General features: G+C 58.6%; 1 protein-coding gene and 1 non-coding gene across 2 annotated transcripts; both read right to left on the reverse strand.

Annotated features, from left to right (window-relative positions):
• Positions 1–1,923: 1,923 nt before the first annotated feature.
• Positions 1,924–12,236, reverse strand: RANBP1 (RAN binding protein 1). The gene is made up of 6 exons (XM_006150394.3): positions 11,951–12,236; positions 11,005–11,141; positions 6,760–6,917; positions 4,359–4,487; positions 2,949–3,014; positions 1,924–2,124 (listed from the first exon to the last, which is right to left on the reverse strand). The coding sequence occupies exons 1-6, from the start codon at positions 11,951–11,953 to the stop codon at positions 2,009–2,011; spliced, it is 609 nt and encodes a 202-aa protein (XP_006150456.1). The 5' UTR covers positions 11,954–12,236; the 3' UTR covers positions 1,924–2,008.
• On the reverse strand, positions 2,796–2,918 carry LOC114008101 (small nucleolar RNA SNORA77). The gene has a single exon (XR_003549666.1). It is a non-coding gene; the product is annotated as a small nucleolar RNA SNORA77 (small nucleolar RNA).
• Positions 12,237–12,589: the final 353 nt, after the last annotated feature.

Genomic DNA, 12,589 nt, shown 5'->3' on the forward strand with positions numbered 1-12,589 from the left:
GTCCCTCAGCTTGAGTTTTTTTTTTTTTAAGAGAATTTTTTGCTACAGGGCACATGTGGTGGCTAGAGACAGAGACAGAAACGCTAGAAATCACCCTCCTTGGGGATAGCCACACCGCAATCTCTTCTCCATTCTCCTCCCAGGATTTTGGGCACACATGTACATGTGCCCAACAGTTTTAATTGGAATCCAAAACGTACACGATTTTTTAAAAATTAAGTGTGCTACAGGGCACGCTCACCCGAGAGAATGTGAAAAAGCAAGCCACCAGGTCTAGGACTTGAACTGCAGTCAGCCACGTGGGAGTACAGTACCTTAACCACACCACCTGCTGGTACCAAGCAGCTACCATTTTAAACATCCATTCTCTGCCTTAAGGGGCATGACTGTCCTAGCTAAGGGACTCCCACAAGAAAGATCAAGCCCATGGGGACACTGATGACTGATACAGGTCCCTGCCCGCCTGAGCGAGGAGCCATCTGTGGTTCGTGCTCTGACAATCCCAAACGCCAGGTCCTCGTCAGGCACGGCATCTCCTCCTCGGGTGGAAGGCGCACCGCTGTGTTCCCACGGTTCCTCTGCCGAAAGGGGGTGAGCCTCAAGGCCAGGCCTCCCCTCGTAACGCCTAACCGACAAGGAACCATGAAGACAGCCAGTGGAAACTCAGTGGGGCTTTTGAAACAAGGGCCGCAGGCTGCAAGGCGGCTAAGTGCTGTGCAGAGGAAGCTGGATTCCACGTAACTGACCAGGGTTCAAATCCCCGCCCAGGTGGTTTCGTGCTGGGCATGTGTGTTCCAGGGGCTCTGATCCGATGGAGAGCCGGGGAAGGCTGGTGTGACCAGGTCCCACTGGGTGCTTTCCCCCACCTCCTGTGCATGTAGCCTCTGATATAAGATGAAAACAGAAGCACAACGCCAGGGGGACCAGGTCACTGGTAGAGCAGAGCCCAGGCAGGAGGCTGCTTCCTGCAGGGCCAGGGCCAGGTGGGGCAAGCACTTGCTGTCAAGGCCCTCTGGGGGAGAAAATGACAAACTGCCACAGGCAACAAGTGGCTGGGCCCCAGGGCCAGGTGCTGGCTGGCTCCTCCCCTGTAGAGGGTGGGAGTCCTCAAGGCCCTCTGGTCTCCCCAGGTCATTCCTGTCCTCCCTACCAGAGACCATGTCTCTGGACAGCACTGAGAAATGTCTCTGCAAAGCCACTGCAGGTGCCCCCAAATCCAGCACTGCTCAGACTGGACTTCGCGAGGGAAGGGCCGCCTGCACCACACTCAACTGGACGTGCTGGGAGGCCGTCCTCCCGTCGGCCGGGCAGAGGGTCACCCGACCACTCTGCCGACAGAGCCTGAGCACATGGGGCCACAGCTAAGATACCCTGGCACCTTCCTTTCTCTCCCCACACAGAGCCCACCTCCTCCAGGGCAAGGAGCCAGAGCACACCTCAGCCCCGATCAGACCATACGCAGGGAGCCCACCAGGTGGCAGCACCCCTGACCAGGCTGGACACAACTCGGCCACAGGGAACCACTTCCCCATGGCAGGGCAGGTGCGTGGCCCAGAGACATCAGTGACTGCCCACCCCCACCCCCAAGCAGGGTGTGGTGAGGCAGTGTCCGCTGTGGCCACAGGCAGGCCCTGACCCACACACTCGGGCACACACACTGGGCGTACGAGATGGCAGTGTCGCTGGCAGCACAGGGCCCCCCCACATACAGTCCTGCCGTCTGGCCCAGGTTTCAAATGTGTTTTTTATTCGCTATTTTGATGACTATAAATAAGTGTTTCCACTATGGAAAAGAAAGTTAGCACAGTACATTTTCATGACTGGGGAATGGATTTTCTGAAGTCATCTTCCATGGGGCAAAAACTTAGAAAAAAAAAAAAAAAAAAAAAAACAAAACTGAATGGTGGAAACAAGCTATTTTTAAACAAAACAGAATAAAAACAAACCGAAAAGGAGGGGCAGGGAAAAACTTTAAAAAAGAAAAAGAAGAGGAAAAGGAAGTTGGGGTTTATTGCTTCTCGGCCTCCTCCTTGGTCTGGTCTCCGGGCTCCTTGGTCTCCTCTTTCACGGAAAGAGCCTCCAGCTTCTCGGCTACTTTGTCGGCATTGTCGTTCTTGCCTGGCCCTGCAGGACGGCGAGCGAGCACGGTAAGCAGCAGCAGCACTGGCCCGCACCCCCGCCAGGCCAGGCAGCAGGGCCGTCCACGCTTGGCCGCCCCCACCGCCCTCCCCTGACCCTCAGGACCCACTCCCGCCTCTGGGGGAGACTGCGATCGTTTTGTGCGTGTACACGCGCGTGCACACGTACTAGAGGGCGTGCACACTGGCCAGAGGGCGGTGGGGAGAGAGGCACTCCCCGCGGGGACCGGTCACAACCCCTTCGGCAAGTCTCCTGTCAGGATTTGGGGCACTCACATGTGCCCACTGTGTTTCTAACTGCCAGGTCCAGGACTCGAACTGCACCATCAGCCTGTGGGAACCTGACTACCTTAACCTCCACACCACAAGCCAGCCCAGGCCTCTCGTAACCCAAAGGAGGCATTACCCAGACACACACGTGTTGCTCCCACCCTGGGCAGGCTGCTCAGTGACACCTGGTCTCTTGGCCCCGCAGCCGCGGCCCAGCCCTGGAGTGGCGAGCGCCCCTGCTCTCCACAGAAGAGAATGGGACCACCTGGCAGCACTTGCAGCCTCTGGGGCTCCAGTCAGCACTGAGGGCTGGGCCACCTCTCAGATCCAGACCCGGACCCGACCGAGGCCCCGAGAGCGAGGCACACTCGGCATGCCCCAGGAAGCACCCGTGTCCCCAAGCAGCTGCATCGCCCTGGCAGGCCAAGGCGCCGCAACGCCTGGAACGTTTCTCTGGCAGACGGCAAAAGCACCCGCCCGGGGCTGCGGCCGGGTGCAGAGTGAGTCTGCGAGGAAGGCCCGCCACGGGCACCCCGTCACCTTTCTTTTCTCTCTCTTCAATCTCTTTCCTGCATTCTTCGAACTTCGTTTTGAATTTCTGTGCATCTGTGGAAAAGAGAGACAACTTCCTAAGGGCCCCAGCAGTGGGTCCCAGAAGCCCAACCCACAGCCTGGCCTGGCCTAAGGACAGGCTCGGCCAGGGGACGTGGTCCTGGGCTCTCGGTCACAGGGCAGGGACTGGTCAGTCCTTCCTAAGGCTGAGGCCCTCTCCCTCCATCTGACTCTGTGACAGTGTGGATCCTCGGGCATCCAAAGGGTAAGGGGACCTCCTTGCCACTGGCCCTACTCTCCACCCCTCCAGAGCAAGGGTCAGGTTCACCCCGCACCACAGGTGGCTGCGCCACAGTCCCGACCCTTCCAGGAACCACTGGGGGCAGCTTTTCACAACCCAGAGTAGAAAGAGCCCAGGGCAGAGAGAGGCCTGGGTCGGTGGGTGTCTACACGGCCCCTGCTCCGTGAGCCACGGGAGGAGCAGTGCTGGGCAGTACCCCGAGGTCAGCGCCAAGACCCTGGTGGAGACCGACACTGAGCAGGACACTGGTGTGCAGGCCAGGGGACAACCAGTGACACACTGAGCGGCAGCCCCGTGCTCAGGGCTGCAGGTTGGACGTGGCCCGCAGACAGGGCACAGCCCCGCAGCAGCACCAGCGTGCCCGCAGTGGAACCGCTCACCGACTGCTCTCTTTCCTGCATTCTTCGAACTTCGTTTTGAATTTCTGTGCATCTGTGGAAAAGAGAGACAACTTCCTAAGGGCCCCAGCAGTGGGTCCCAGAAGCCCAACCCACAGCCTGGCCTGGCCTAAGGACAGGCTCGGCCAGGGGACGTGGTCCTGGGCTCTCGGTCACAGGGCAGGGACTGGTCAGTCCTTCCTAAGGCTGAGGCCCTCTCCCTCCATCTGACTCTGTGACAGTGTGGATCCTCGGGCATCCAAAGGGTAAGGGGACCTCCTTGCCACTGGCCCTACTCTCCACCCCTCCAGAGCAAGGGTCAGGTTCACCCCGCACCACAGGTGGCTGCGCCACAGTCCCGACCCTTCCAGGAACCACTGGGGGCAGCTTTTCACAACCCAGAGTAGAAAGAGCCCAGGGCAGAGAGAGGCCTGGGTCGGTGGGTGTCTACACGGCCCCTGCTCCGTGAGCCACGGGAGGAGCAGTGCTGGGCAGTACCCCGAGGTCAGCGCCAAGACCCTGGTGGAGACCGACACTGAGCAGGACACTGGTGTGCAGGCCAGGGGACAACCAGTGACACACTGAGCGGCAGCCCCGTGCTCAGGGCTGCAGGTTGGACGTGGCCCGCAGACAGGGCACAGCCCCGCAGCAGCACCAGCGTGCCCGCAGTGGAACCGCTCCCCGCCTGCCCAGGTGAGCCCAAGCCTGCCCTCTGCTTACTCTCGGCGTTTAGGAAGCGGATGGCCAGCAGCTCCGGCTTGGGGCACTCGTCGGCGAAGTCGGCGTGGGTGTTCCAGACCCATGCGCGGTCGCTGCCCGCGTTCGGCTTGAGCTCCATCATCGGAGTGACTGGGGGAAGAGGCCGTGAGGACAATGCAGACTGCCCGGGTGCCCACCTCCCGCCCTCAGAGCGCCTGCTCGCCTACCCAAGGCATCCGCCAAGCGACACGGGGTCAGCACGGGGCTCGAGAACTGGGCCAAGACCAAGTCCCACAGGGCCTGATCCATCTGAGCTTTGAAAATGCCCGTGGCCACTGACACGAAGACCACCCTACCTCGGCACAGGAAGCAGACAAGCCGAGCAGGCCAGGGCCAGGGCCAGCACTCCTGAGCAGGGCTGTGACCACACCCGTCCGTGCAGCAGGGCCTGGCCGCCACCCAGGAGAGCAGCCCACTCTGAGCCTTCCACTGCCCAGGGAGACCACAGGACACGCCCCCGAGTTCCCTGCCGCCTCACCTGGACAGCCCTGCAGGCGGCCCCTCACCGGACCAGCTCCCACAGGAAACGCAGGGCCCAGTGCCCCCACAGGTCTCCCTAAACACAGGTGGACCCCAGGCCCGGGCCAGGCCGCCCCACACGCCTGAACTGGCGGATCTTATCTTCCGCAGCCCAACACACTGGTCACGCCAGGCCTCCCCACACCCAGCCATTACCCCTCCCCACTCGGATGCCCAGCCACCACCCTCTGTCCACCAAGGGCCTATGGCTGCCCCAGGGGTGGCCAGCTCTGCCCACCACTCTGAGACAACAGCCACCAGACAGGCTCTGACAGGACGACCGGTGTCAGGGCAGGAGCCTGGGCGTAGGCTCCCGCCAGGCTCAGGGCCAAGGAGGCCTGGTCAGGGTGCAGGCGGGCTGGGCAGGGAGGCCAGAGCCATGGAGACTGGGGCACAGGCAGGGTCCTTGGGACCTCTGCAGACCCCGTCCTGCATCACCCAGGGCCACCAGTGGTCACCCCATGAGCCCAGGAGGAGCCCCACCTGCATGACACAGGACACTGAGCAAACAGACACGTCCCTGGAAGGTCGGCAAGGGATGCCTCAGGACACACGTACCTGATACCCAAGGAGCACGCACTCCTGCCTAGTGGCTGGCCCCGGCCCTGGCGGGGCCTCTCCCACACCTCACAGGTGGCTGGGCACACCTGGCCGAGGGCCTCTAGTTTCTCAGGGAAGTGAGGACATGGCGGCCACGTTCTCCCCAGTCCCTCCCCACACATGTCCTCCCCTCTACGGGACACCTTGGTGGGGGCAGAAGCCAAAGGGAGGGAGGCTGCCACCCGGGCACCTCTCACTGCCCAGACACCACACGTGTGTGTGCACCTAGCCACTCACCCACACAACCCACCACACAGACGCTGCCACACACCAGACACCCAGATACGCCTGCATGCTCACACGTGTGCCCACACTGCCACACATGTACCCAGACACCACACATGCCTAGATACCACGTACCCTAGATACTCTGCACATGCCCCTTCACCCACACATGTGCAGGTGCGCCTGGCCACCCACATGTGCACGTGCCCAGACACACACGTGTCAAGACACCTCATCCAGGGACCAGCAGTTAGCGTAATGGCTATGTCACTGGACTCCCACGTAGTCGACCGCGGTTCGAGTCCCGGACCCGGTGGCTTAAACTCACGCCAGGCGCGTGTGCGTGCGTGCCCAAGATCTCGAGACAGAATGGAGAAGGGATTGCGGCGTGGCCACCCCCCCTTGGGGGGGGCTTTCCTGCTTTCTGTCTCTGTCTGTCTGTCTGGCAAGCGCACGTGCCCTATAGCAAAAACCTCTCAAAAAAAACAAACAAACAAACAAAAAAAAACAAAACCACATCCAGGCCCCAAGTACACACGTGTACAGACTTAAGCTCTAATACCCCCCCCACCACATAAGCACGTCCACCCACATGTGAGCACATATGTCCATGCTGACGCACACGTGCATGCATGTAACCGCCACACACCCACATACCATGCTCAAATATCACACCATAAGACACCATAAGACATGTGTGCCCAGAAAACACCCAGACCTCGCACACGTGCCCAAACACACACACACATGCACCCACACGCCCAACACCACGCATGCGCATGCTGCCTGCCCAGCCCAGCCTGGCTGCACCCTTCAGGGCCCGCAGGCTCCCCCCGCGTCCCAGTCCCAGCAGCTGCTCTGCAGGCCCGCTCTCAGCCAGCCACCTCTGAGAACCCAACCCTCGGTCTAGACACCACACACACACACACACACACACACACACACACGAGCGTGCTCCCCAGGGCCCCAGGACGACTCAGCGGAGTGAAGGACAGTGGGCACGGCCCGGGGCACCTACTGTAGTGGTTGGCGCAGATCTTCAGCGTCTTGTCCCTCCGCATGAGGAGGCGGATGGTCCCCTTCTCCTTGTGCTTGAGGAGCTTGACATCGCCAGTGCCGCGCTCCTTCCACTCCGGGAGGTCGTTCTCGGAGGCGAACCGGAACAGCTTGGCCCGCCTGTGAGAACAGCCACGTGGACGCGGTGAGACCGGGTGTGCCGGGCACACGCACATGCAGTGTCTGCTCAGGAACAGGGACTCCCCGAGCCCTCAGTCGCCAGCCCTGTACGCCGGCCCATCGGCCAGCAGTCACCCTTCCGCGCCACAGGCCGAGAGCTGGGCGCCAAGTCACCCAGAGCACTGCAGCACCCCAGGTGGCGGACCTCTGCTTTCTGCGAGTACAACGGCGATGTGGTCTTTCGCGGGGACCCAGCACCTCCAAGTCACGCTGGCCCTCCTCACAGCCAGATGGACAGCCCCGAGGGGGCAGAGAAGCTGCGCGTGCTGGCGTCCCTTGGTCGCCGTGCAGGAGCACCCCGGCCCCCATGGCACAGGCGCAGCGTGGTCAGGCGGTGCGCATGGACTGCAGCCCTTGTGGGCCCTTCCTCAGCTGCCAAGATGCCCCCAGGCCAAAGCCTGCCTTCCCAGCCAAGAGCAGCACCTCACGCCGGGGACCAAGGCGCCAGGAGCCTTGCCCTTAGGACTCAGCCTTCCGCACCCCAGCTCTGTCTGTCCCTCTCCACAGAAGACAGCCCTCTCCTCAAACTGAATTGTCAAGGGAGACGACATCCTCAAAGGCACTCGCTGACTCAGCTCCCGGAGCCTCAGCAGGGACCCCAGTGCTAGGGTGCAAAAGCCCAGCCCAGTGGCCTCGCCCTCTCAGAGGGGCCCAGCCTGCAACATGGCAGGGCAGGGGCGGTATCCATGTCACCTCGCCCAGGGAGGAATCACTGCCCGTTGGGGGGCTGCAGCATTAGCAGGCAGAGCAGAGGCTGCCCAGTCAGTGTCTTCAGGGAGAAGCCACCACCCTAAGCCCAAGGGGCACCTGCAGCCCCGGTCTCCAGGCCTGTCCTTGGCCCCCTTCCTGGGACCGGAGGTCTGCAGTGTGGGTGACAGTCACTTCCCTTCCCCAACCCAGAGCAGCCAGACCCTAGCCGGGTGTCTTGGGTCGACTACAGGGTCATCGGAAAAGGCACGACATATTTTTCCGGTTTTATACAAAAACGCGCCATGACTTTTTCGGCAACCGAAGAGATGAGTAGAGTGTGGGGTGTCCACAAACTTGGGCAAGGAACAACTACTGTATTTCCCCGAAGTGGGACTGCAGCCAGCGTCCAGGCAGGAGCAATCTCTGCAGCCCTTGCGCCCAGCACTGCTCCAAACCCACACCCACTGCTGCGGCTCCTGACTGAAGAACGGTGCGATCGTGGGGCAGGTGCACTTGCAGGGGAGACAGAGACAGAGAGAGGGGAAGTGAGAAATCACCCCCCTGGGGATGGCACCCCACAACCCTTCACCTCCATTCTCCTCCCAGGATCCTGGGCATCCACACACAGGTGCCTGATGTGATTTTCAAGTCTCCAAGGCCAGAACTCAGACTGCAGTCAGCCATGCAGGAGTCCAGCAACGTAACCACTACGCCATCTGCTGGCCCCTCATTTCCTTTCCTTTCCTTTTTTTTTAATAAAGATTTTTGCCGCAGGGCCTGATCGTTTTCTTTCTTTCTTTTTTTTTGGAGAGATTTTTGTCATAGGGTGCGTGCGCTCCCCAGACAGACAGAGAGAGACATTAGACAGAAAGTGAGAAATCACCCCCTAGGGGGGACGGTCACGCCGCAATCCCTTCTCCTCCATTCTCCTCTTGGGATCTTGGGCACGCACGCACACGCGCCTGGCGTGAGTTTTAAGTCACCGGGCCCGGGACGCGAACCGCGGTCGACTACGTGGGAGTTCAGCGACATAGCCATCACGCCAACTGCTGGTTCCCTTTCTTTCTTTTTTTGAAGAGGTTTTTGATATAGGGCGTGTGCGCTTGCCAGAGAGACAGAGAGCGAGAACTCACCCCCCGGGGGGGATGGCCACGCCGCAATCCCTTCTCCTCCATTTTCCTCTCGGGATCTTGGGCACGCACGCACACGCACCCAGCGTGACTTTAAGCCACCGGGTCCGCGATTCGAACCATGGTTGACTACGTGGGAGTCCAACGACATAGCCATTATGCCAACTGCTGGTCCCAGTCATTTTCTTTTCAAGTAACTAGACCAGCACCTACTTTCATTTGTAACTCCAATCACCGTTTTATGCACTAGAAATACCCAGTGGGGGCTAGCAGGCGGTGCAGTGGGTAAGGTGCTAGACCCCACATGGCTATGGCTTGAGTCCTGGACTGCGGTGACTTCAACATCACGCCAGGGACACGTGCATGCCCAAGAATCTCAGAACAAGGGACTGCGCTGTGGCCTTCCCCCGAGGTGGGTGATTTCTTACTTTTCCTCTAGTCTCTCCAGCATGTGCATGCACCCTGTGGCAAAACAAAACAAAACAAACAACGACCAACCAAAAAAAAAAAAAAAAAAACCCAACAAAGCCCCAGGGGAAGGGCTGGCCTCATAGCTTAGCAGTTAATGGATGCCATATGACTGCAGCAGTTCTCATCCTGGTCTCGACAGCTTGGAAGACGAGCCAGACATGTATACATCCACGCACAAAGTCCTGACGGGGGGAAATGGAGGAGTGTAGTGTGGTCACACCCCACGGGGTGCTTTCTCTCTCTGGGAATTACAACACCGCTGGTGCAGGCAGCGAGGTGCCCCTGTGCAAGGCCAGAGCCACAGGAGAGGAATCGGCTCAGGTCTCAAGCCAATCTGAACACGCCAGGCATGTCCCAGCAATCCTGGCTTGGAGACCGCGTGGCAAAACCTATCAGGGGTATCCCTCTCTCTTTCAAACCTAAGAAATAAAAATAAACTTACAAGCTAAAGCCGGCCAGTCATATGGTTAAAGTGGCGGGATCATGGCCGACTGCATAGTTCAAGCCCTGGGCACTGCAGCTTGAAAAACGCACCAGGCAGGAACCAGCAGTTAGCGTAATGGCTATGTCGCTGGACTCCCACGTAGTCAACCGTGGTTCGTGTCCCGGACCCGGTGGCTTAAATCTCACGCCGGGCGCGTGTGCGTGCGTGCCCAAGATCCCTAGAGGAGAATGGAGGAGAAGGGATTGCGGCGTGACCATCCCCCCTGGGGGGTGATTTCTCGCTTTCTGTCTCTATGTCTCTCTCTGTCTGTCGGGCGAGCGCACGCGCCCTACAGTGAAAATCTCTCCAAAAAAAAAAAAAAAAAGAAGAAAAAAAAAAAAAAAAACGCACCAGGCCCACGTAAATGTGCACCCTCCAATCCTGAACGGAGACAGTACAGGCTGTGACATGGCCATCACCCTGGGGGTGTTCTCTCTCTCTCTCTCTCTGTCTCTGGCAAACACACATTCCCTATAGCAAAATTAAGTTAAATGAAAAAACACAGACTTGGTGTTTCCTAAGTTCCAAGAGGCCACAGAGAAGTTTCTGCTGCAGAACTGAGGACCTCCTGCTCAGTGACAGGAAAGGCCCGTGGAGAGAAAGGCAGCTGGGGCACAGGGAAGATTGTGGATGAGTGTGTTATTTTTTGAGAGAGAGATTTTTGCCATAGGGCCCATGCACTGGCCAGAAAGACAGAAAGGGAGAAATCACCCCCTGGGAGGAGGGCCACACTGCAATCCCTTCTCTATACTCCTCTCAGGACTTTGGGCATGCAAGCACACACACCCGGTGTGAGTTTTCAGCCACTGGCTCCGGGACACGAACCGTGGTCAACTGTGGAAGTCCAGCTAGGTAACCACTGGCTCCAGTGAATGAGTGTTTGATTTTACCAATCAAACAAACAGGATGAATTTCGACTTGAGATGAGTCACTATACAAGTTCAGTCCCTGTCTTCAAACAGCTTTGGATCTGATGAGGCCCCGGCTGCTCAAGATCCTGACAAACTAGAGGCCTGGGGGAAGAGGACCTTGGCAAGACCAGACCCGTTGAGGGTGATTTTCTTTCTCCCTCTCCCCCATCCATATATGCCATCCTGAATAAAAGTCCCGTATACCAAAAACAATCAAACAAAACAAAAACCCAACAGCCTGGGTCTGTCTGAAAGCCCAAGTCCCCGACACCTTTGCAATCACGTCAGGGCCCACACCCGTGATGCCATGTCTGGGGCGACATCGACATCAGCTTCCTTACATTTTAAAAAGTTCCTCTTCATCTTCCTCCAACGTTTTAATTTCTTGCTCAGGAAGAGAAACTATTGGCTCGAACTGGGGGTCGTGGTTGGACTCGTCGGCATTCTCGGTAGATGTATCATGATCCTCATGCGTGTCCTGCGGAGGGAATCCCAAAGAATTGACACTGCTGTCTCACAGACCTGGATGCAGCCGGAGCTCGCCATAACATCCCCGACGGGAACGGCTTTGCAAAACAAGGACCAGACTCACTCAATGCACAGCCTCCCATACTAGGAAACGTTTTTTGTTTTTTTTTGTTTTTGGAGAAGTTTCTGCTATAGGGTGCATGAGCTCACCAGACAGAGAGAGACAGAGAGATAGAAAGCAAGAAATCACCCCCAGGGGGGGGATGCCCATGCCACAATCCCTTCTCCTCTTGGGATCTTGGGCACGCACGCACACGTGTCCAGGGTGAGTTTAAGCCACCTGGTCCAGGACTCGAACCGCGGTCGACTACGTGGGAGTCCAGCGATGTAGTCATTATGCTAACTGCTGGTCCCCGGTACTAGGAAACTTTTTATCAACACATTCAGCTCGGAATCACCTCTGCAGGACAACAGACTGCGGCATTCCGATTCACAGACATCAATTAGATCTGTGCAGACGGAGGGACGGGATGAAACAGGCGGCCACTACTCGCCCAGTGGCCAGCGAGAAATTGCCTCATCTATTTAAAAAGCCTGTTTCGTTTCTATGAGATGTAATGATAATACCTGCTAGATAAAAATGACAAAACAGCAGGGAAGAGAATCTCAAGAAATGGTGTTACCCTTAATAGAAAAAGAGACTCTTTGTGCTCTTACTATCAAGAGCCGAACACCACTCCCCTTGCCTGGGAGACAGAAGCAATGTTAGGAAACAATGTTGCTGGATTTAGTGGAACTCCGTTCCCTCGACAATCTCACCATAGTCCGGAAAATTCAGTTGGTAAGTGGATGAGAGAAATCGGGCCAGTCCTAAATCTCTGATCTAATTGTAGATAATTACGGGGCACAAGTAGTCCTATCTGAGGTCCAAGTCTTCCAAAACGCGTGTCGGGGTGATCCAGGAGTCCTTAATAAACCGCCATTTTTCACCACCAGACTCAAAGCGGCCAAGAAAAGAGAAGCCTTTCACTGCACTTCCTGGGCTGCACGGCACTGCGGTTCCGCGCGGCCGACACCACCAGACACTCGCGGCCAACAAAGCCACCCCCGCCCCGAACCGGCGCGTCCAGGGCCCGACCCCTGCGCTGGGGCTCCGGCTTCCGCAAGAGGCCCGCGGCGGTTCCCAACTGGGGACCGAATGAATGGAGTGCTGCGTGGGCGACGGAAGCAGGGGTGGACCGTCCCAGGGAGAAGCCCAAGTGGGCCGAACCGGAGGAAACCGGCCGCCCGCCTGGGTCCTGGCAAGCGGGGTCGCCCCGCGTGGCGATGACCGCTCGCTGGCCCACCCCAAGGTCACGCAGGCGCCCGGCGGCCCCCGGGCCCGGAGCCCTTGCCCCCAGGCCCCATGCGCCCCGACCCCGCAGGCCTCGAGCCCCCAGGCCCCGCGCGTCCCGACCC

The sequence above is a fragment of the Tupaia chinensis genome, unplaced genomic scaffold, assembly GCF_000334495.1.
Source record: "Tupaia chinensis unplaced genomic scaffold, TupChi_1.0 Scaffold000287_1, whole genome shotgun sequence".
NCBI classification, from domain to species: domain Eukaryota; kingdom Metazoa; phylum Chordata; class Mammalia; order Scandentia; family Tupaiidae; genus Tupaia; species Tupaia belangeri.

What these genes read in the sequence shown, in the direction of transcription:
- RANBP1 (XM_006150394.3), bottom strand. An exon ending in CCGCTTCCTAAACGCCGAGA is followed by an intron (nt 3,015 to 4,358) that starts GTAAGCAGAGGG and finishes TCTTTTCCACAG; the next exon opens with ATGCACAGAAATTCAAAACG. An exon ending in TGAAGAGAGAGAAAAGAAAG is followed by an intron (nt 2,125 to 2,948) that starts GTGACGGGGTGC and finishes GCCGTCCTGCAG; the next exon opens with GGCCAGGCAAGAACGACAAT.